General features: G+C 41.4%; 1 protein-coding gene across 1 annotated transcript in view; it reads left to right on the top strand.

Moving 5' to 3' along the window:
* IL23R (interleukin 23 receptor) overlaps positions 1-25,000 on the top strand; it is a 58,672-nt gene that overhangs the window by 1,230 nt on the left and 32,442 nt on the right. Inside the window, exons 2-7 of the mRNA XM_074265685.1 lie at positions 1,496-1,598; positions 2,541-2,843; positions 8,385-8,508; positions 13,932-14,095; positions 14,668-14,813; positions 21,046-21,202. Coding sequence (XP_074121786.1) covers positions 1,529-1,598; positions 2,541-2,843; positions 8,385-8,508; positions 13,932-14,095; positions 14,668-14,813; positions 21,046-21,202 — 964 coding nt within the window. The 5' untranslated portion in view covers positions 1,496-1,528. The remainder of the gene's footprint in view (positions 1-1,495; positions 1,599-2,540; positions 2,844-8,384; positions 8,509-13,931; positions 14,096-14,667; positions 14,814-21,045; positions 21,203-25,000) is intronic.

Here is a 25,000-nt window from a genome sequence, read left to right as displayed (position 1 = left end):
CTGTGTGACCCTGGGCCAGTCACTTAACCCCAATTGCCTCAGCCAAAAAAAAAAAAAAAAGAAAAAAAGAAAAGAAAAGAAAGAAAAAGAAAAAAGAAAAGAAAAGAAAAATACTATAGCCCTGCTGGGTTTCTTTGTCATTGTTGTTACTCTTAGATTTATTAGCTGTGTTAACTTTGGAAAGTACTTCAGCTCTCTGAGGTTCAGTTTTTTCATCTATAAAATGGGAAGAATGATGCTGGTGCACCTTCTTCAAAGGGCTGTTGCCAGAATCCAATGAGATCGTGGGGGTGGGAAGTGATTTGTCAACCTCAAACTGCTGCCCCAAAGTCATTCAGCATGAATGAGAAGAATTTTGCCCCAGCTCCCTAACGATGGCTCCTCTTTTGGCGGCTCCCTCACAACTTCAGAGCCTCGAGCTGCCCCAGTGACCTGTGCCATGTGCTCTGAGACCTGCTCAGGACAGGGCTGGACAGATGGCCCTTCCTGCTCTGGGCTTCTGGGCTTCCTCCTAGTTAGTCTCACTCTGCTTGGGTCCATCTCCACTTTCTCTGCTTTCCTCTTTCTTATCTAACTAACTGATCCATGGGAATTTAGTAACCTCCATAATTAACATACAGGTACCAAGTGGGATCCTGGGCACAGGAGCCATAGAGGCAAGAGGAAGACAGCCCCTGCTCTCAGGGGGCTTACGTTCTACGGTGGGGAAGAACGTGAGCAAATGCAAAATGCAAACACAATAAGCTAAGTGGTGCAGTGGAGAGAGAGAGAGAGAGAGTGCTTGATCTGGGGTTCGCTACCAAGAACAAATCCTGCCTCGGGGCATTTACTAATTGGTGACTTTGGGGGAGTCACTTAATAGTATCCTTTCATCTCAGTTTCCTCCTCTGACAAATGGGGCTAATACGAGCACCCACCACTCAAGGCTGCTGTGATGATCAAATGAGACAGATATTCAAGGACTTGGCAAATTGTAAAGCTCTCTCTGGATGCCAGTTGTTTTTATTAAATAAAAAAAGCGATTGTGGAGAGAGGAGCTCCAGAACAAGGAGGGGACCAAAAAGGCCTCTGGTAGGACGGAGCACTTGAGCTGAACTTATGTACATTTTATTGTGTCCATAGGATGTAAACTCCTTGAGGGCAGGACCGATTTTGGTTTTGCCTTTGTATCTCCATCTTTATGGTATATGGTATACAACAGGCACTTAAAGCTTGCTCACTGATTTACTGATGGAGCTGAAGAAAGAGCTGTAGGATCCCATCCCACTCTTGCCTAGGCTTCCCTCGCTCCCCACTCCTCCACCCCTTTGCAGCATCTTTCCATCGGTGATTTTTATTTGACAGGGAGCTCCTGAGGATTAGGTCGGTCTGAAGCCTTTCTTTGGGTCTTCAGTGTGTCCGGAATACAGCAGGTTCTTAATAAATGCTCCGATTCAGAACAATTAATTAAATTACTATGCTTTGGGAGAACTAAAAGCTTCCATCTCTTTTTCAGGGGAGAATTCATGGCGTCTTCCCACTTTCCGACATGAGAAAAGCCCTCGGCCAATGGGAAGTCATGATAGCACTTTGCAACCTCTTCCATTGGAGTTCTGGAGGTATAGTGCTTCAGCTTTCTCTCTTTATTAAGGGAAGAAAAGAGCAGTTTGGAACCCAAAAGTTAAAGCTGATCATCTGCCCTGCCAATTTCCTTTTTTTTTTTTTACTTCAACACATTCAAAGTAGAATTCATCATCTCTCCTTTTTTTAAAATTAATTTTTATAATTATAACATTTTCTTTGACTACATATGCATAGGTCATTTTTTTTACATTATCCCTTGTACTCCCTTCTGTTCCAAATTTTTCCCCTCCTTCCCTCCACTCCCTCCCCTAGATTGCCCTGCCAATTTCCAAAGCCAGGAATCCCTGCTGCAATAATCCTAAAAAATGTATTTCTAGTCTTTGCCTAAACGCTTTCAGACAGTGTGGTCCAATGGCAAGCGCCCTGGGTCTGGACCTAGAGGGGATCAAATCCTGCTTTTGATATTTGCTATCTGCATCACCTGAAGAAAATCACTTAATTCCACCAGAGGACTCAGTTTCCTCATCTGTAAAATGGGATGGATGCATTAGATGGTCTCGGGGGTCCCTTCTAGCTCCTTCTTTCCTGTTCCAGTTCATTTCACAGACGAGGGAATTGAAGCAGACAGGGCTGAGTGACTTGATTATAATCACACAGATTAGTAAGAGTCTGATGCTGGATTTGAACTCAGTTTTCCTAAAATCTGCCCCCGCACCGCCTTGCTGTCCATTCTATTTTCTACACACAAATAGAAATTACCTGCAAGGTAACATCTCCTGAAATATCGTCCTAAAGGATGACCGAAACATGGCAAAGAATTATTATGGAGCAACTGGGAGGGAGTTACCGTGTCTGCTACCATTTTAGACTCCAAATACGCCTTTCACATAGGAGAGGCTCAGCCTCTCAGCCACTCTCCCCGGCTCCCGAGGTGACGTGCTCTCCTCTCTCAGCGCCCGCTCTTTGTCTCTTCTCAGGAATCACAACTGTCATCTGCTCGGGCTGGGTCCTGGTGGAGCCGGCCCCAGTCTTTGAGATGGGGCTGAACGTCTCCATCATCTGCCAGTCAACTCTCCGCACCTGCCAGCCGAGCAAGTTCTATCTCTACAAATACAGTAAAGGTGGCCAGGACAAGCTTCGGATGGCGAAAGTCAACCAGACGGTCGCTCGGCTCCAGCTGAGCGACTTCCGAGAGCCCAGAGCCCACCTCATCTGCAGGGTGGACTGCCTCCGGCACCGTGGGGAGAGGCTGGTCTGTGGGGCAGACATCTCTTCTGGCTGTAAGTACGGGGGGTTAGCCAGAGTCCAGAGGCATCGGGAGAACGCATGGCGGTTGGAAATATGAGAAGCAACAAAATAATCATAATAAGAGCTAGCATTTATAAGGTTATAAAGACCATCTCTCTGAAGTCTCCTGATATTGGGGATAAGTTATATATATATATATATATATATATATATATATATATATATATATATATATATATATATATATATATATATATATATATAACTTATCCCCCCATATATGTATAAATATGTATATATATGTATAAATATATATATATAATGATATAGCAGGAAAGGCTACAAATAGTTCTATTTAGAAAAAGAAAATGAGTCTGAGTGACATTGAGTCACTTGCCCAACTCCTCACAGCTAGTGTCTGTCAGAATTCGAACTCAGCTCTTCCTGGCACCAAGTCCACTGTGTCTACTCCTTCCCTTCATTGCCACTATCATTCTTGAAAACTCTAGGAAGGATCGTGAAAGGCTCATTGGAATTTACTTAGCAGCTTCTGTGAGTTCTAAAAATTCTACTCTCGTGGATCTGGGGTCTGTCAGGTGGAGGTAGCTCCTCCTCCTGTGCAGATCTCAACCCAGCCACGGTGCCCCAGAGGAACAACTGTTGACAACCTGCTGCCCTTCCTGTTGAGAAGGCACCAATCCTGGCTCTATCCTATTTTTGTGAGACTGAGGAAATCACTTAACATCTCTGGCTCCCGGTTTCCTGCTCTGTAGAATGAGAAAACTGGCCTGGATGAGTGTTAGGGTTCTGTCAAGCTCCGTAGGACCAGATCGTCTGTTCTCAGATTAGCATTTTACTAATAAGGAAACTGAGGTTCTATTCTCTGCCTCCACCCAACTTAGCTCTTGTGTATGTACTTGAAAAGTGTGGGAAGGAGAAGAAGGCCCTACGTTTTAGATGCAAAAGGTGAAGATGATACCTGTTCTCTTTGACCAACTTTCTCATTTAATTAGCAATATCAAGAGGAGCAAAACAGGTTCTCACATATGATTTGAACAAATCTGCAAAGTATGAATATTCTAGAATTGCTCTGAATTTTAAAAATGGAAACCACAGAGAGGTATCACAAAGCAGGTGGATGATTGAGGTCTGTGCAAAATCATTTAGCTTTTCCACATCCTCAGGAAGCCTAAGATTGCACAGGGCTCTGTGTAAAAATGAAAAAATAAATAGTATCCACTATTTTTCTTCTAGAGCAAAGATTGGGTCCATTTTCCTTTGAAAAGATCAAGATGACTTCTATTGAGGCATAAAACAAACCCGAATTTGTTTTTAAAACTAGGACAGAACTGATATGTGGCAAAAGAAGTGTTTTTGTTCTCCATTCCATAGTGCTAGATTTGGAATTATGAAGACTTGGGTTCAAATGTCACTGTTTGTTAGAATTTGGGCCATCCACATGGATGAGGCTCCGGGTCTCAGTGTCTTCTATAAAATTAGGGGTTTGGAGAATATCACTGAGGAGACTTAGCAGGAAACTTCTCCTATTTTTGCAAAATTTCTATTATTGAAATTAATTGTTCTTTGAATGCTAGAATTTTCTTGCAAATCTATCTTGTTTTTAGTTGTGAATTCTTTCATGGCTTCTTCAATATTTTTCCCTAAAGTTGAACCATTTCTATTCTTTGTTTTCTATTAATTTATAAATTTCATATTTTTGTAAATATTTATTATCTATTTAACTTAAGTTGTGATTTTATTAGCATAGAATTAGGTAAAATAGTTTCTAATAATTGCCTTTTTAACTTCTTTTCTTTATCTTTGTTATTAGTAATTTGCTTTTCCTTTTTAAAATCAAATTAGCTAAATACTTAGTCTGTTTTTTTAAAACCAGTTCCCAATTTAATTTCAATTCAATGTTCTTTCAATGTTGTTAATCTAATATTTGATTTTAATAATAACAACAATAGCTAGCATTTATATAGTACTTACTATGTGCCAGATACTATGTAAGCACTATCTACAAATATTATCTCATTTGATTCTCATTGCAGCTCTGGGAGATAAATATAATTATCCCAATTTCACAGTTGAAGAAACTGGGGTAGATACTGGTTAAGTGAGTTGCCTATGGTCACAAAGATAGTTAATCCAGATTTGAATTCAAGTGTTCCTGACTTCAGGCTGAGAGTTCCATCCACTGAGGCACTTAGCTACACCAGAATATCTGTCTTCACGTTTCTTTATTGGTTTTTCAGTTTGTTGTAGGTGTCATTTATTTGCTCTTTTGGTTCCCGAGGAAAGTATTTAGAGATATAAAATTTTTCTAAGAACTTCTTTATCTGCATCTTAAAATTTGGGGTATGTTTTCTTACTGTTGCACCTGATTTGGGCATTGTATAATCACTGCCTTCTTAGACTGACCTTTATAAGTTTCTGATCATAATCTGGATTTGGGCAGCACAACTATGAGAATGCCTTTGGTCAGAGTTCTAGTACAGGGCTGGTGACCTTGAGGCTCAGTTAGTTAATTGTTGTTATAAAATCCGCAAGTTTCTATAACTTTCCACACTGAAATTCATAGGTCTGGACTTAATAAATAAGTAATATTTTAAGTAGTTCAAGGAAGAATAATTTTAAGTATATTCCCGGAAATTCCAAGGCTTTTATATATACTATGCTGGTTATATTACCAGATATTCATTGCCATGCTAACCTCTATAACACCACTTTGAAAAATTATTCACAATTCTTATTTCTATTTAAACCAATAAGGACCATCTTGCTGTAGTTCCAGTTTCTTTTGGGAATCTACATAATCTTTTGTTCACTAAATGTTGATTCATTATTTTTTGTCTTGCTATATTTATTCATAGATGTCTGGACACATTTAGGTGATGTAGAAGCAATATTCCTTTCTGTTATTAATATCTTTCATGTTGATTTATCTACTTATGCTAAAGATTTAATCAAGTTTTCTTCCTCCTGATAGCTTTGGTAATTTTGATCTTTTCCTTGTATGCCTTTAGTGCTCATTGTCTGACTCTTTCCCCATTAAATATTGTTTCCCAATGGACTGAAATCTCAAAACTGCCTCAGCTTCCTCCCACCTGGGAAATTTCTCGTTCACCAGCCTCCATCTCTGCTCTTAATGACTTCTTAAGGAAACAAAACTGGCCCTTTTCCTCCAGTCTAATGGACAAATTTATACTCTACTATCTTACCCCTGTATCCTTTTTTGCTCTCAGTTTTCTGGCTACCTACTATCGTAGTTTTCTTTCTTTCTTTTTTTCCCCTGAGGCTGGGGTTAAGTGACTTGCCCAGGGTCACACAGCTAGGAAGTGTTAAGTGTCTGAGACCAGATTTGAACTCTGGTCCTCCTGAATTCAGGGCTGGTCCTCTATCCACTGCGCCCCTTAGCTGCCCCAAATTTCTAGCTTTTAGTTTTCCTTAGCATGATGAAAATGGGAGAGGGAGTTGAATTCTCCTAGTGACTAGTGGGGAAAGGGGTCCTGAGGGATTATGTTAAGATTTAAGAATTAGCCGTCTCTGCTTTTAGTTTATCAGATTAGTACTTCATTAGGGTTCTTAATATCTTATCCCATGAAGGCAGTTGAAATTACTTTATCTCTTGTGCATAATTCTATTTTGAAGAGATTTATGAGATCATGAGGATTAGAGAAAGTATCTAGTCTCCCATCTTATTGGTCATGTGATCAGGAAGTAGCTGAACAGAATATTATTATAATAAAATGCGTGTGTGTTTAATAAGGACGAGAAGGGGAAATTGAATCAGTCATTGTCATTATTAAAATCATTTAATTCCCCCAGTTGTTAATACTCCCCTTCTCAATTCACTATGCATTTATTTTATACAAATTCCCTCTGTGAACATGCTGTATGCTCTTACTTCTAGGGCCTAGTAGAATGTAAAGTCCCTTTTGCCTCCCTAGTAACTAATGGAAGTCTTGACATATACTAAGTCTTTAATGAATGTTGATTGATGATTGGTCCATGATATAATTATAGAAAAGAAACTGGGATTTATTTTAATACATATGAGTATTTGTAGATTTTGTTTTTTGTCACAACATGAAACACTAGTCTGAATTTATTGGAAATAAGAATGGTAGATTCTGGTAGATTATTTCAATCACAGGAGAAGACCCTGTGGCATAATGGAAAGAAAGTCTAAAGATCTGGATTCAAATCTTGGCTCTGCTACTTAATGCCTAAATGATCTTGAGCAAGTCACCTGATGTCCCTGAGCCTCAATTTGCTCATCTGTAAGTAGGGAGTTTGGATTCGATGGCCACCGAAGTCCTTTCCAGACCTAGGCTCCCATGAGCCAATGTTACAATTGAGGAAGCTAGACCCAGACTGGTTTGTGACTTGCCCAGAGTCCCACACCTACTGTCCAAAGAAGTTGGTGAGTTTTCCTGCCTCGGAGGCCAGCGCTTTGCCCAGTGTGCTTCCCTGCTCCTCGGCAGGGGCTGGAGGGGAGGGAGCTTCAGCATGCACCTGACCCACAGGCCAGAGTAAGGGATTTCACATTGGCTTAGAGTTCTCAGTACTTTTCTTCATTTTGTACGAGGTCGCTACTCAGCAGATTTATACTCTAGGGTGTTAAGCAACCCAGGACTTCTTTACTTTCTCCTCCCTACTGTTTCACAAACAAATTTCCCCATGATGTGTAGTCCTGACCTTACAGTAAATTCTATTTCCTAACAGGAGGGGGGAAGAGGAGAGAGAGAGAGAAAGAGAGGGAGAAGAAACAGAAGGGGGGAGAGACAGACAGACAGACAGAGAGAAGCCGATCAGCTCTGGGGGCAACAGGCAAATGGAGAAACCTAAACTAGGACTGAGCCGTAGTTGAGAAAGGAGATGTCCAGAAGGGCTCTGCGCCCCGCCGGCATCTCAGAAGAGCGGGCAGGTAGAAGGCGCTCTGATCCTCCTGTGGATTTCTCCTTCCTCTTCCTGCATCAGGGTTCCTTACCAGGAGCAAGGATGCATTTTCCTGGTTTCTTTGCCCTAATGTTCCCAGTCCCTTGACCAAGAGCCAGCTAGAAATGAACATAAATGTATATGAAGGTAAAGAACCAAACTTCTGATTGCAGAAGGGACCTTCCATACCAGAGAGCCCCACTTTCCCACCGGAGAGCCCCACTTTCCCACCGGAGAGCCCCACTTTCCCACCGAAGCCGGAGTGGAGACGTTTCAATCTGCTCAAATCAGAAACTGAGAGCTGCCATTCCTCTGAATTGAGCCGGGTGTTAGTCAAACTCCTTTACTCTACAGATGAGGAGACTGAGGCTGGAGTGAATGACCAGCTGGTTTGTGCAGAGCGGGGCTCATCTCACTGCCTAGACTTTCCCGATGTCCAGGTCAAGGTCCTTGCCTCCATACCTCATGCTTAGGAGTAAACTGGAGTTTGGGGTATACCCAATGGAACCACAAATATTAGTTGACTTTGAGAAGACTGAAAAAATATTACACTTTCATTTTTTCCAATAGTTGCCTATTAGGTTCTTGATTCTGACCCTGAAATGTCCCACGCATGTGTCCTATTGCAGATCCTCCAAGTGTTCCTGCCAATTTAACGTGCCTCATCTATGAGCATTCCGGCAACATGATGTGTACCTGGGATACAGGATCACCCACCTACCTGGACACCAAACACACCGTGCATGTGAAGAGGTCAGTCCTAGCCCCATATCACTTCCTGAGTCACTCCCTCATTCAGTCAATGAACACTTAGCAGATGCGAGCGGCCGACCTGAACCTGGCCACCAAGGCCCTCAGGGTGTTGAGTTCATTTTGGACACCACTGTTTAGGAAGGAAACTAATGAGCTGGTGATGTCCAATGGAGGGCAAGCAGGACAGGATAGGATCTGGGGTTCATGAGAGATGATGACCCTTTGAAGAAACTGGGGAGGTTTAGCCAGGAAAAGGGAAACCTCCAGGTGGATGTGAAAGCTGTCTTCAAGCTTCTGCCCGGCCTTCATATGCGCCTGGGACTGGACTTGTCCTGAGAGTCAAACTCAAATAGAGACATAATTACCAAACCATGGGAGTCACATAGCAACTTAGAAAGCCACCTTCTGATAGTATTTATGCTGTATTGTATTTTTATTTATTTTGTTAAATATCAACCAATTTCATTTTAATCTGATTTGGTTGCACTTACTAAAGGTATTAGGGGGTCCATGTTTGATATTTCTAGGCAATTCTCTGAAATTCTAATTACAGATGATTACATTTTAACATTTATATGTATTATGTTATTATATGTATGTGACATACATAATTATATGTATATGTAGACACAATATGTAGAAGTATATAACATAATATATACAAGGTTTCTATGTATAATTATATGTGCATGTGTTTATTATAGAGCTATAACGATAACCTGTACATTAAACATATATGTTCATATGATATTGTGTTCCATGATAACATGCATATACATATAGTATTACATTGTTACATTATATTATACTATATTATAATTATCACTGTTATGACAGATCTGTGGAGAGAATCTCTGTACCACGAGTTCCCCACATTGAAGAAATCTTGGATCTGGATCCCTACTTTCCCATTTCTTGTGATCATTTAGGCATTAAATAGCAGAGCCAAGATTTGAATCCAGATCTTTAGACTTTCTTTCATATGACATGCTGACTTCATGGTCATTTTTGGAATTCTTCTTCCCCTTGTCCCTCCTTAAGATCTTTCACTGACTTCTCATTGTCCCCATTCATTCAGAGTTGACCCTACCCAACTGTGAACTTCCACTGTTCTCTTTCTGTCAAAATGTACTGAATTCAGGGCTCCATCATGTGATGATAAGTGGTGATGGGTCCATTCCATACAATAGCCGGTACTTGAAGGCACTTTTCATGTCATCTCCCTTGATCCCCACAACAATGAAAAGAAACTTGGTCTATTTTGTTTCCACTTGTGATATATCATCATCATACCATCTACTGCTATAGATAGTATGTAATAGTAAACAAGTGTCTGTTATTAAGTACCTATTGTGTGCTAAATACTTTAAATAAATATTGTCAAGATAATATATAAATATTGATTCTTACAATGATCTAGAAAGTAGCTGTTATTTATAGTTGAGGAAACTGAAGCAAGCAAGAGTTAAGTGACTCACTCAACATTGCACAGCTAGTGAGTATCTGAAAATGCATTTGAACTCAGGTTTTTCTGATTCCAGGCCCAGGCTCCAACAATTGTACCACCTACTGGTCCTATTAGTTCAATATTTTATTTTTTTTCCCCATTAGACCACTTTCAGTCCCTCTGCTTTGTTTTTCCCCTCTTCATCTTCTTCAGCACCGTTTCCCCCTCTTCATCTTCTTCAGCATCGCTTCCCCCTCTTCATCTTCTTCAGCACCATTTCCCCTCTTCATCTTCTTCAGCACCATTTCCCCCTCTTCATCTTCTTCAGCACCATTTCCCCCTCTTCATCTTCTTCAGCACCATTTCCCCCTCTTCATCTTCTTCAGCACCATTTCCCCTCTTCATCTTCTTCAGCACCATTTCCCCTCTTCATCTTCTTCAGCACTATTTCCTCTTCCCCTTTAGCATATCTGGAAGCTAATTATTGTGTCCAAATACGGTCATTCCATCATCATTGATGGTAAGAACAGTTCATTATAGAAATGCTGAAATATCAGATTCATTTTTCATGTTTGTTTTTTCTTCTTCCAGTTTCATATTGAAATGCACTTGGGATATTCTTACTTCCTTGGGCCTCATGCCCTGCTTTCTGCAGTGTCATTTCTCCTCAGAGAGAGAGAGAGAGAGAGAGAGAGAGAGAGAGAGAGAGAGAGAGAGAGAGAGAGAGAGAGAGAGAGAGAGAACCTTTGATTGAACATTTAATTCTGGGGGGGGGAGTAAAGATAAGTCCTGTTTTCTAATCACTTGCTGCTCATGTACATGGTCCCTTATTAGATGTGGCTGAGGTGCTAATGGAGGGGAAGGTTGGCTTTTTTAAGAAGCAGAACTCTTTAATTGGTGGTTATGGTTAACACAACCATACTAGGAGCCCGTTTCAGTTCTGTCTTGTGGTCTCAGTAAATGTGGTCAAAGAAGTACAAGCCACAAACCAATTCAGGACATGTCTTTGCTCTACTTTGTGTGAACAGGGGAAATGTTCAAAGGTGCCCTACTTTGCTCCCCACGTGGTCCACCATGTTCCTCATGTAACAAATTTCACTGAGCCCCAAAGAGCTCGAGACAAAGAGTCAGTCTACTAGATTAGAAAGGCAACCTTTGAGCTTTAAAGTGAATATGATTAAAAATAAATTCCACGTGATAGAATAGAGCTACAAAAAAATGCTGTCTGTTATCAAAATTCATCAACTGGCAAACATTTATTAAGTACCAGCTGTTTGGAAGGCACTGTGCTAGGCACTGGGGTTACAAAGACAAATGAAAAGCAATCTCTGCCTTCCCTCAAGGGGACTGACAGGGACAGGGGAGGGAGGCACAACATATATAGAGATAGATTTTTAAAAAGCATCTATATAGTAATATTAAGAGGGAGCAAGGATTAACAGCCAGTGGGCATCTAACTTTTAGAAAAACTTGTTCCCTTTGATCCTTAGCTCAAGAAGCCTTCTCTGTGTCCCTCAGTAGTTAGTGTTCCCTGATCGTGGAAATTAGTTTGTCTTTATTCATATGCATTTTGCATGAACTTACATATGTATTTTGCATGAACTTACATATGTATTATACCTTTTATCCCCACCCCAAGTAGAATAATAAGCTTTTGAGGACAGGGATAGTTTATTTTGGGCCATCGCATTGCCAAGTTCCTACACAGTGCATAGCACATAGTAGGTTCTTGGTCAATAACAAGTAGTTCTGATTCAAGATTGACTTGAATCAGAAAATTCCTCTCATAGATGTTGATGGGAAGGGAGCAGGAGAGAGAAGAGGAAGAATAGAAGTGGGGTAGCTCTTTTTCAGCCAGGTTAAGAAAGGTCAGGTAGGAGGAAGGGAGGAGCTGTGGACAGCTGGTGTTAGCAGAATAAGAATGATATAGTCTTAGAATTCAGACAGCAGAAGGAAAATTCTAAGAGGGGCATGGCCAACAATGCAAAACGCAACTGAGAGGTTCAGGAAAATGAGATGGGCCCACGGCCCCTCCCTAATTTTAGCTGAAAGTTTTTGGCAACCTTTGAATGATTGTGTAAAATGAAAGCTCTCAAGGACTTCAGGGAATAGTAGGTGGTGAGAAAAGGGGGGTGGTGAGGATAGGTTTTCATTCAAAAGCTGAATTATGAAATGTAGTGTAATAGGGTCAAGGAAAGGGTAAACTTTTAGGGAAATTCGATGAGACCTTTTCCTATAACAGATCTGATTGAGCTTATCATAAATAAGGGCACATGGTTCTTTTCAGGTTCTTTTCTTCCTTCCTTCCTTTCTTTCTTCCTTTCTTCCTTTCTTCCTTTCTTCCTTTCTTTCTTTCTTCTTTCTTTCTTTCTTTCTTTCTTTCTTCTTTCTTTCTTTCTTTCTTTCTTTCTTCCTTTCTTCCTTTCTCCTTTCTTTCTTTCTTTCTTTCTTCCTTCCTTCTTCCTTCCTTCCTTCCTTTCTTCCTTCCTTCCTTCTTTTCTTCCTTCCTTCCTTCCTTTCTTCCTTCCTTCCTTTCTTCCTTCCTTCCTTCTTTCTTCCTTCCTTCCTTCCTTCTTCCTTCCTTTCTTTCTTCTTTCTTTCTTTCTTTCTTTCTTTCTTTCTTTCTTTCTTTCTTTCTTTCTTTCTTTCTTTCTTTCTTTCTTTCTTTCTTTCTTTCTTTCTTTCTTTCCTTTCTTCCTTTCTTCCTTTCTTCCTTTCTTCCTTTCTTTCTTTCTTTCTTTCTTCTTCCTTTCTTCCTTCCTTCCTTCCTTCTTCCTTCCCTTCCTTCCTTCCTTCCTTCCTTCCTTCCTTCCTTCCTTCCTTTCTTCCTTCCTTCCTTCCTTCTTTTCTTCCTTCCTTCCTTCCTTTCTTCCTTCCTTCTTTTCTTGCTTGCTTTCTTTCTTTCTCTGCTGAGGCATTTGGAGTTAAGTGATTTGCCCAGGGTCACACAGCTAGGAAGTGTTAAGTGTCTGAGGCCATATTTGAACTCAGGTCCTCCTGACTTCAAGGCTGGGTCTCTATTCATTGCACCATTTGGCTGCCCCAGGTTCTCTTCATATTTAAGATTTTTTTTAAAAATTCAAGTTTTCCTCTTAATCCCAACAACTCTAAGTGTCAACAAATGTCACTTATCTTAATAATTTTAAATTTAATCATTTTAGAAAGATTCAAAATTGGCAAAGCTATCTCACCCTAACAGGGTCAAGTAACCCTCTCTCTTCCCTCTAGTAAGAAGCTGGGCCAACTTGTATAGTATAGAGTTTTAAAATAATACTCAAGATAGGAACAGCAACTCTTTGGGTACACATACACATAATTGGCATAATCAGATTCGATTTGAGATGACTGAGGATGTTTCTAATTTTCTTGAATAGTGTAGGGGGATTCTAAAAATAATCAAAACACTCTCAATGCAAAATTAATTTTAATTTTAAGAAAATATGCCATACAATGTTTCCGAGAGGAAAAAAGGCATCTATAATATTATCACTGCTGAAAACTGCTGGTACCAAATCCGGTCTGGGCAGAGAATGGGGAAATGGAAATGAGAAGCATTGGGACAGACAGATAGGAGACAAAGAGTCTGGTAAAGGAGGGGTAACTGCAGGATGACCAAAGAATTGAGAGATCAGAGGGTCATAGATTAGAGAAGGAAGCGACCTTTGAAGGCAGCTAGTCAAGCTTACTCATTTAGGATGAGGAAATTGAAACCCAAATGGGTTAAATAATTTGACCAAAGTCACATTAGTGGTAAGTGACATTTGGCAGGACCTCTGCCTCCAAATTCAGCCCTCTTTCTCTTCACGGGGATGTTAATTTTTTTAGATAGTCTCTGCATTTCCCACCCATGCTGAGACCTTGGAGCTGAGCCACATAATGGTTTTAGAGCTGGAAGAACCCAAGAAGGACTAGGAGTCAGAAGCAGCCAAAAGTCCCAATTCTCATTCTATTTATTGAGTTCATTGTCTTGTTTCAGCTTGCAGACAGGACAAGAACAGCTCTATCATCTTACTTCGAGGCATATCAGCATTTCGACCAACACACTACGCGGTGGCAAAACGTATTCTGTTTGGGTGCAAGCAGCAAATGCTCTAGGGGTGCAAGAGTCGGAGCACCTGCAACTTAACCTGGATGACATAGGTAAAGAATTCAAATTTTGATCATGCCATTGGTAAAAACACAATTCAACAAATATTTATTGAACACTTAGGATATGCTGGTTGCTGGTGCAAGACACTGGAAATGCAAAGACAAGTACAAAGCAGCCTCGAAGAAGCTTCTGAGCCAACCTGGGCAAATATCACCTCAGAGAGACCGGCTGAGTTGAATGCTGGTGTTGAATAACATGTGTTTGGAAGAAGGCTCACCAAAAAAGTCAGGGAAGCTTCTTAGCACTCTCTTGTAGCAATACTAGTACAACACGGAAGCATGTGTCTAAGTTAAATTAATTCATCCCAGACGACATAAAAACCTTTTAGGGTTTGCTTTCGTGTCTGTTAAAGGAAGAGGGACTCAGGGAGGAAGACAGAATTAAGTCATGTTTTCCAGAATGTCAGCTTCTTGAAGCAGAGACTGTGTTTTTGTCTTTCTTTATATATATTTATATTAGCTTACCACATGGTAAATACTTATTAAATGTTTTCCCCCATTCGTTCTCATACACTCCTTTTCTGGCTGAGCCTAACCTTTGCCTATTTTGTTTTATTTTCTAGTGATTCCCGCCCTTCCAGTCATTACAGGAGCTGAGGATAGAAATACGTCAGTGCCCACAACAGTTATCCACTGGAGAATCCAAACATCGATGGATGGAGTTTTCTGTGAGATGAGACACAAAGCAACCACAAGGCCATCTTGGATTGTGAGCCAAACTTTGGTTTTCCTTCACTATGTGATCAATTTAAAGAAAATAGATTGGCTGAAAGAAATGCTAGCAATACAGTCATTTCAATCTGGGAGTCTTAACCCCAGGCCCACAGATTCCCAGAGGGTGGGATCTTGTATCGATTTCAAGGGACTGGAAATGTGGATGAAAAAAAAATAACATTTATTTAAGTTTGATTGGCTTCCTTTATAATCCTACACATTTTATTACATGCATCTAAAAATCTTATTCCAACAAGAGGCCGGTGGGCTTCCCTCGGCTGCCAAGGGGCTCAAAGGAGAAGAATGTGGGTGGTGGATTCTGTTTCATGAATATCTATCAGATGAGCCCCAGAAGAATCCACCGACATTCTCTTGCCACAATAACCAGGAGGAAACTTTTTAAATTCAGAATCAATGTGGTATAAGAGCACTTTCAGTAGAAGAGAGCACAGGTGTGTAGAGTGAAAGTGGGAGAAGACCTTGAAGGTCAGTTAGTCCAAGCCCTCTCAATTTATGGAAAAGGCCATTTTGGTCCAACGCTCTCCCTTTTCAGATGAGAAAACTAAGGTTTTTGAGTGTCTAGGTCAATGGTCACCTAGGTGTTGGCCAAATTAGGATTCGAATTCATTCCTGTGCTCCCTCCACTGACTTAAATGTTTTCCTGTGTAAGAGAAGGCCCAAGATAATAGACGCTACAACTATGATAGTAATAATAATAACAACAATGGATTTTTAAAAAATACTTAAAGCTAGAGTTCGTAACTATTTTTTGATCATGCTCCCCCTTTCCCAAACTACCCCATCTTTTTGTCCTGGTGAATCCTATGGACCTCTTCCCAGAATAATGTTTTAAAATGTATCATATATAATACATAAGATTACAAAGGAAGCCAATTATAGAAAAATGCAATCATCAAAAAAATTAAGTTTATGGTTCCCCCTTCACTTTAAATATTATGAAGCACTTTGCTTCTATGATGTACATTTGAGCTTCACAACAATTCCATAAAGGAAGTCCTTTATTATCACTAGTTTATAGGTGAGGAAGAGGAGGCCCAGGGCTTTCAGTGACAAGCACATCACAGCGAGAAAGAATAAAGGGTTAGAGGCTGGACCCGAGTCTCCCCGACTCCGAGCCTCAGGCCCCCCATCCCCTCTCATGTCCAATGACATTTATAATGTCTCTCTCTCTCTCTCTCTCTCTCTCTCTCTCTCTCTCTCTCTCTCTCTCTCTCTCTCTCTCTCTCTCTCTCTTTATATATATATATAGATAGATAGATATAGAAATATAGATATAGATATAGATAATGTCCACTACCAGAAAAACCAAAATTGTGTTCTGAAAAGGCCACTATTCTCTCTAATTGAACCGCCGATCTCAGAACATAAAGTTCATTTCAGCTTTTGTCTGGGGTACCTCATTCTTAGTAAAGTTTTATTAGTGGTTGTCCATTAGGAGGCAAACCTGAAAGTCCATGTCCTGATCCGCCTCTGGCAGGGTCCGAGCAGCCTCCAGGGAATCCCAAACTGTCCAGTTACTTTATCTATAAAATGAGGGGGCGGGATGGTGGGCTCGGAGGTTCCTTCCATCTTTACCCCTAGGATTCTATGTTTTCCTTCTCCCTGCAAACTTTGTCAAGTGCCTGCAAGTGCAAATGGAGCAGAATGAAACACTAGAACAGTGAGACCAAGGAGATATGATTGGAAAAGGTCTTTTTCTTTAGCAAAACCTCCTCAAAGGTGTGATTTCTTTTCTTGAAATCAAGATTATCCTAGCCACATTCATTGCGGGTTTTCGACTAAGAACGGATGGCATTTAAATATTGCCCTCCGGTTCATAATGCCCTTTGCCCATTATATCAGCTACCCTTTGAGGGAGATACTGAAGGCACTCATTAACCCCATTTTACAGATGAGAAAATAATAACAAGTGATATTTATGTAGCACCACTGAGGCACAAGGGGAGTCCCCTCACATTACCATGCCCTTTAAAAGGTTCACTCAAATGTTCAGTTCAAATCTTCGATGAACTGCAAAGAAGCCTCCTCTAAATTAGGAGGTGTTTCAAACTGACTCACGTGGAATTTTTGCACCCATCTCCGACTACCCCAGGATGGTTGTCATGAAATGAGCTCTCGGTTTTGGAGGGCAGGCAGCCTTCTATGGAGGGGAACAGGCACCCCTGGGGTGTAAGCATCTGCTAAGACATGAATGTTTGTGGCTGTCAGGAGCCCAGGCCAAAGCTCAGTGGAGAGTGAGGGAGAGATGCATCCATCTGCCCCCGCTTCTCATTAATCCCCAGTCCTCTCCACTTTGTTGTCCCACCTGACTCTTCCTGATCCCATTTTTGGGGTTCCCTTGGCAAAGGTACTGGAGTGGAGATCTGCAGTTGGAAAAGAACCTTTCTTCTACCCCTTACTAACTGTATGACCTTGGAAAACTCATGTGAATCCCTGACCCTCTAAAGTCCCTTCCAGATCTAAATCTTGGAATCTAAGATTTGAGGGCACACAACATATTTTAATTCGCCCTCAAAGGGGGTCACCATAGAAGCTGGGAACTGGCCTTTCTCAAGATTTCTTTAGCAGGGACCTCTGGTTTATAGAGGTACAATGTAGGAGATCTGGGGAGATTCCAGCCATTTGAATTCTCGAGATGGAATTAGAATAAAAAGCTTTCTTCTACCAGTCCTTCCAGGGAGGAGAATTTGAAGTGGTTCTTGTGCATCATCTCCACCTAGTGGTGCTGAAAACCTTTCTGTAACCGGTCTGCGTTTCTATGAGGAGCTTAGAAAGCTGTTCACCCTGGATGGTTAGTGCTCCAAGAGACCCGGAGAGCACCCTCTTCCACCTTCTTTTATAGAAGAAAAATCCCAAGTTCCAATAAATGCCTGACTGAGCTCAGATTACGGAGGGCCTTGCAATGATGTTAGGGCTAGAACTGAGGGTTCCCGGTTCCTATTCTGTGCACATAAGGAAGGACACACGCACTTTTATAAAAAAGTTCTAACAAACATCAAATGCTGAAGTCTAGTCCTTGCCTATTGGATGAAATTAATATTATCCTCAGTTAAAAAGGATGGTTTTTTGTTTATTCATGAAGTGACCTTATGAGAGATGACTCATTAGTTCAATCAATAAACAAAATATATCATTATTAAGTTCCCGGTATATGCAAGAGAGCTTAGCATAGTAGCTCAGCAAAATCTGGGTTCAAATCCTGTCTCTAGCAAAGTGACTTTGTGGAAACTAGGTAGCTAGAGTGCTGGACTTAAAATCAGGAAGCCCTGAGTTTGTTTTTTCTTTTCTTTTTTTTTTTTTTTCTGAGGCTGGGGTTAAGTGACTTGCCCAGGGTCACACAGCCAGGAAGTGTTAAGTGTCTGAGACCAGATTTGAACTCGGGTCCTCCTGAATCCATTGCTGGTGCTCTATCCACTGCGCCACCTAGCTGCCCCCAGCCCTGAGTTTGAATCCCACCTCAGACACTTCCTAGCTGGGTGAGCCTGGGCAGATCATTTCTTCTCTGCCTACCTCAGTTTCTTCATCTGTCAAATGAGCACAATCCCTTCCAAGCTGTTGTGAGGATCAAATGAGACCATCTGTGTTGAGCAAATTGTGTGATTTAAAGCTCAAAATAATGTTAGTTACTGGTACTGTTCTAGGTTCTAGGGATCCTAGATAATAATAATACTACTTCCCGACATCTAAATGCTTCTAATTGATTCTACAGGATGGAAACATGACAGACAAGCATGTATAACATAAAAACAAAGTCGGGGAATGAAGGAAGCACAGAGCAAGAAAGCTAGCCATTTATTTTAGGAGAGATGGGAAGAATTACATGTTGGAAATAACAGTTAAATCAGCAAGAATTTATGAAGCGCCTACTATGTGCCAGGCACTATCTCAAGTAGTGGAGATAGAAAGAAAGGTAAAATACAGTCCCAGATGAGAGAGACAACATGCAAATGCCTAGGGAAACAGAGATTTCTTTAGGGTAAATGGAAGTTCATCTCAAAGGGAAGATTAAGAAGATTCAGTTGCTCATTATTTATGTGTCCCAGACTTGCTGGTTGTGGGATCATTGAAGAATCTTAATCTGTTTCCTTCTCTGTGAAATGGGATAGTAATATCCATAATATCCACCTCCCAGGTAGTTATAAGGAGCATATGAGAAAAATCCATAAAGGACTTTGCAAGCTTAAACTCATAAGCATGTTGGCTGTTAGAATATATTTTCTTTTTTTATTTTTAACTTACATTTTAAACAATTTTGAATTCCAAATTCTCTCCCTTCCTCTCCTCCAGTCTCTGAGAAGGCAAGTAATATGATAGTAATTATACATGTGGAGTCACGTAAAACATTTTCACTTAATTTGTTTTCTAAGAATAAAATAACTGGCTCAATAATCAGTCTTCATGGAGGTGGGGAAGAGGGATACTTTATGAGTCTCCCGGGATCCCCCCTAAAGTATGAACTTGTCCCCAAACTTGTTGATCTCACTGTGGATTTCTCGATAAATCACCAGGGCTAATTTGATTGCATCCTTTTGTGAACCTGGCATTTCTTACCTCTATTGATGAGCAGCTCACTCACTTTCCCTACATCACAGTCACACGTGCTTCCTGGAGAAGCATCTTGGGAGGTTTTAATCGCCTTCTCCACAATCTTTTGCTGCATTTCTCCCTGCTTTCCCCTTTGATCTTTAGTGCAGGCTTTTCCCCTTTCACGTCTAGTGTTCGATCTATTTGCCTTTTCTAAGGGTAGGGATCAGACTTGAGATTTCACTGAAATCAAGAATTTCCGAGAGAGGGGCAGCTAGATGGTGCGATGGATAGTGCCTGAAATCAGAGGGACCTGAGTCCAAATCTAATCTCCTCCTCAATTCTGGAGTAAAGTGAAAACTTTGAAATCTCCTTGAAAACAGGACTATTCTTCATTTTGATATCATATTCTAGTGATGTAGGATCACTAGTGCACCTAGGAGGGGCTTCACAAAAGCTTAAATTAAACCGAACTGAACCGTGTCTCCCTGGACAAAGCACCTGTGTCTGCCTCAATTTCCTCCTCTGTAAAATGGGGCTAATAACAGCACCTATATTGCATGGTTGTGAAGATTAAATAACATAATACTGTAAAACGTGTTGCAATCCTTAAAGTGTTATAGGAATGCTTATTATTGTTGTTGCTTTTATTATCAGCACTGACCTTGGAGGAAGATCTGAATTCAAATCCTACCATTGGTCAGGGTGTCTTTGGGCAAGTCAATTAACCTTTAATGCTCAGTTTTCTCATCTGTAAAATGGAAATGATAATAATAATAATAACAATAATAATAATAATACCTCTTTTATGGGTGAAGATCAAACGAGATACCTCGAAAAGCTCTTTGCAAACCTTAAAGCTCTCTCTGTATGCTAGCAATTATTATCATTATTCACCAGCTATTATTATTATTATCTCAAAGCATAAAATACTTTGTTTTTTCAACACTTGAAAGCTTGAATCATAATCATGTCGAGTATTCTCTATACTTTCTATCCTTGGAAGTTTTTTTTTTCCTTTTTGCTGAGGCAATTGGGGTTAAGTGACTTGCCCAAGGTCACACAGCCAGGAAGTACAAATGTCTGAGATTAGATTTGAATTCAGGTCCTCCTGACTTCAGGGCTGGTGCTCTCTCCCCTGCACTACCCGGCTGCGCCCCTGCGAGTTCTTAGTAACTTTTTTCCTCTTGTCCCCAACGCTTGGAATGTTCTCCTTCCTCCTTGTGGCCTCCTGCCCTTCTTGGCTTCCTCAAGGGCTCAGTCCCATCCCAATTCCTGCGGGAGACCTTTCTGCCCTCCCTTAAAGCTCTGGCCTTCCCCTACAAGGTGATAATAATAATAAGGGCTTATTGATTGATGTTTGGTATGGGTTTTAACAATTAATGAATTTCAAGGCTAAAAAACCCTGAGCTGGGGCAGCTAGGTGGCTCAGTGGGTAGAGCACCAGCCCTGGATTCAGGAGGACCTGAGTTCAAATCTGGTCTCAGACACTTAACACTTCCTGGCTGTGTGACCCTGGGCAAGTCACTTAACCCCAGCCTCAGGGAAAATAAAATAAAAAGACCCTGAGCAAGAATCCCTTCTATCACACCCCCGGTAAATGGTCCCCCAGAGCCACACAGAGGGACACCCTCTCTTCTGGAAGCTCTTCCCAAAGCTCAGCCGGCCCGGTTCGATTTCAGGTTCAAGAGCTGGAAGCCAGTTTGGGCCAGATGCAGCGCACAGAGTACCACCTGCAGCCTGGCACCGCGCACGTGTTTCAAGCCAGATGCCGACGGCCCGGGAGGGAGTACGGGCAGGAATGGAGCGGGCCCTTTGTCCACAGGACCCCAGAAGCAGGTGAGCCCTTCAGAAGATTTCATTCAGCTCCTTCTCTTTCACGTCTCTGATGTCCCCCTTGTTTTCTTTAGTCACTCGCTGAATTTTCCACTCTTCACTTTCGGATTAATCATCATTGTCTAAGATACTTCAGAGATTCCCAGCATTCCGTGGGACATGGAGTTAGCCGAGGGCTTGGAATTTTGTCTCAAATATTAAAGTGTCATTTCCGCCTAGATAAGCCACTTTCAGCCTCAGTTTCCTCATTGGCAATATGGAGATAAATTTTACAAAGTTGTGGGGAGGACCAAATCACATTACACACGTTTTATAAACTCACTATCTAAACATCACACAGACCTGGACGTGGATATATCCGTAATAGCTGGATAATCTAACTCCTTTTCTACAGAGGAAAAAGCTGAAGCCAAGGAAATTTGGTGGATTGCCCAAGGTTCCAGAGATAATGAACCTTAGAGGCAGGATTTGAATCCACAACCTCTGTCTCTACCGCACTGTCCCCATTCTATCTGTTATTAAGGTACAAGGATTCCTCTTGAAAATTAAAAACACTCACTTCCAGTTGATCAATGATGGGCAGAAATAACTATACCCAGAGAAGGAACACTGGGAAGTGAATGTAAATTGTTAGCACTACTGTCTGTCTACCCAGGTTACTTATACCTTCGGAATCTAATACTTAATGTGCAACAAGAAAATGGTATTTACACACATATATTGTATCTAGGCTATATTGTAACACATGTAAAATGTATGGGATTACCTGCCATCGGGGGGAGGGAGTAGAGGGAGGGGGGGGATAATTTGGAAAAATGAATAAATAAAAAAAAAAGAAAATTAAAAACAATCTTGCTCTTTCACATGACTATTAGTAAAATAGTTGAATCATAGTGTTAGAGCAAGGGACCTTAGAAAAGGTGAGTTTGTTTAATTCCTCTCCTTTTATAATGAAGAAAACTAAGGTTAAGAGAGATCAACTTCTCCTCAGTATCCAAGTTAGTTATTTAAAGAGGAGAAAGCAATATAAAATACAGTTGTTTGGGTTTTTTCCAGAAATGTGCCCTGTGGTTTGATTGTGCTGTATCTTCTTTTGAAGGATGAAGGAACGAACTCTTTTTTTTTTTTTTTCTAAAAAGAGAGGGATTTTCGCACGGATATTAAGTGAAAGGATGGAATTGGAACTTGGTCCCTCGCCTTCAAAACCAGCTCTTGTGTTGAGCAAGACAACACGTGATGGCCAAAAGCTCCTGTGAAATCAGTAAGGCTTTAGATGAATTTGTGTTTTATCGATCACAGGAGCATTGCCATATATTTGAAAAAAAAACAAAACCCAATAACCCCATGTCCAAAAGTTTTATCTGTTCCAACCACAACAGATGTTCAGTGATTTATGACACTGGGTCATTCTGCCCAGTTGGGGAGCAAGAAATAGATGCGGTGATTGGTTCACTTCTGGATGCCTGGATCCCTGCCCCTCCCGAGCAGCTTGATCCGACTGCATGGATATTACGGCAGTTGCCTCTCTGGAGCTCAGTTTCTTTTTTTTGTAAAATGAGGAAATGGACAGTTTGACCTCTAAGGTTCCCCTCTCAGCTCTAAGGCATCTCAAGGTTTTTGAAGGAAAACTAGGATTAGTTGAAATGTCTTGAGCGACCTCTGCTGTCCACATCGTAGAAAAGCAGTCTTGAAGACAAAATGTAATGGCTGTATTTTCTAGCATGAAATCATCATCTCTCCTTTGATTCTTCTCTCCTGTAACTGTCAGCCCCATTCTGGTCCCATCCGCCGGCTTCTAGCCCTGCAGCATCCAAGGCAACATTCCCCACCTCCCAGTGCCCTCCTCCAAGCTGGGGAAGCCGTTCTTTCTGCACTTCCGGCTCCCCCATTAAAGCACAGCCCAAAGGTGGCTCCCACTTGAGCCTTTCCTGTTCCCCTCAGTTTTTATTAGTATTTGCTCCCCTGGGAAATTCTTTCACATTTTTTCTTTTGTATTTTCTTGTCTCTGTTTATGTTTCACACCCAGAGGAAGGTAATCGCTTTGAGGCAGGCTGTTGTGCTTCTGTCTTTGTGTCTACAGAGACCCGCACAGTGATTTGCATAAGATGCTTAATGAACAGTTGTTTGAATTGGATTGTCCTTTATTTATAGTCAATGTTTACAGGTGTCTGTTCCATAGCCACCTTTTCCAAAATTAAAATCACAGATTGTCTCTCTCTCTCTCTCTCCTCTCTCTCTCTCTCTCTCTCCTTCTTCCTCTCCTTCTCTTCCTCTCTCTGTCTCTCTCTGTCTCTCTCTGTTTCTCTCTCTCTTTCTCTCTGTCTCTCTCCTCTTTCTCTCTCTGTCTCTCTCTCTTCTCTCTCTGTCTCTGTCTGTCTCTGTCTCTGTCTCTGTCTCTGTCTCTGTCTCTCTCCTCTCTCTCTCTCTCTCTCTGTTTCTCTCTCTCTGTCTCTCTCTCTTTCTCTCTCTGTCTCTGTCTCTGTCTCTGTCTCTGTCTCTCTCTCTCTGTCTCTCTCTGTCTCTCTCTCTCTCTCTGTGTCTCTCTCTGTCTCTCTCTCTGTCCTCTCTCTGTCTCTCTCTCTCTCTGTCTCTCTGTCTCTCTGTTTCTCTCTCTCTCTGTCCTCTCTCTCTTCTCTCTCTGTCTCTCTCTTGTCTCTCTCTCTGTCTCTCTGTCTCTCTCTGTCTCTCTCTGTCTCTCTCTCTGTCTCTCTCTCTCTCTGTCTCTCTGTCTCTCTCTCTCTCTGTTTCTCTCTCTCTCTGTCTCTCTCTCTCTCCTCTCTCTGTCTCTCTCTGTCTCTCTCTGTCTCTCTCTGTCTCTCTCTCTGTCTCTCTCTCTCTCTGTCTCTCTCTCTGTCTCTCTCTCTCTCTCTGTGTCTCTGTCTCTGTCTCTCTCTCTCTCTGTCTCTGTCTCTCTGTTTCTCTCTCTCTGTTTTCTCTCTCTGTCTCTCTCTGTTTCTCTCTCTCTTTCTCTCTGTTTCTCTCTCTCTCTTTCTCTCTCTGTCTCTCTCTCTTTCTCTCTCTGTTTCTCTCTGTTCTCTCTCTCTCTCTCTCTTCTCCTGTTTCTCTCTCTCTTTCTCTCTCTGTCTCCTCTCTCTTTCTCTCTCTGTTTCTCTCTCTGTTTCTCTCTCTGTCTCTCTCTCCTCTTTCTCTGTCTGTCTCTCTCTCTTTCTCTCTCTCTCTCTGTCTCTCTCTGTCTCTCTCTCTCTCTCTCTCTCTCTCTCTCTCTCTCTCTCTCTCTCTCTCTCTCTCTCTCTCTCTCTCTCTTTCCCTCTCTCTCTGGCAATTAGGGTTAAGTGACTTGACCAGGGTCACACAGCCAGGAAGTGTTAAGTGTCTGAGACCAGAATTGAACTTAAGTCCTCCTGACTTCAGGGCTGGTGCTCTACCCACTGTGACACCAGCTGCTCCTAATTAGAGACTCTCGTGGTAAAAAAGCAAAAAGGGATTTATTTATTACTCTCTTAAGACTGGGCAACTCCCAACAGACTAGGTGTCAGTGGAGGAGAGCCTAGTGAAAAATGCAAAATGCAAAATACAAGATTATGTAGATCCTAACCAGAAGCTCCCACCCCTTTCTGACCTTTCCTCCCATTGGCTGACCTAATTTATCCAGAAACTAAATATTGACCCCAGAATACACTTTACCTATTAGGTACTTAAATGCTAATGAAAAGAGGGACAAGAGGGAAATGCTTGTTTATCTAAGATCATCCAGACACCCGCAGCTTTGATCTATAACTCAACTAGTTATTGCAGAGTCCCAGTGAGGGAATAGATCAAGGTCGCATTTCTTAAGAGGAG

Source organism: Sminthopsis crassicaudata, chromosome 4 (genome assembly GCF_048593235.1).
Source record: "Sminthopsis crassicaudata isolate SCR6 chromosome 4, ASM4859323v1, whole genome shotgun sequence".
Classification (NCBI taxonomy): Eukaryota; Metazoa; Chordata; class Mammalia; order Dasyuromorphia; family Dasyuridae; genus Sminthopsis; species Sminthopsis crassicaudata.
The sequence above is the reverse complement of the archived record's forward strand: the minus strand, read 5'-3'. Positions and strand labels throughout refer to the sequence as shown.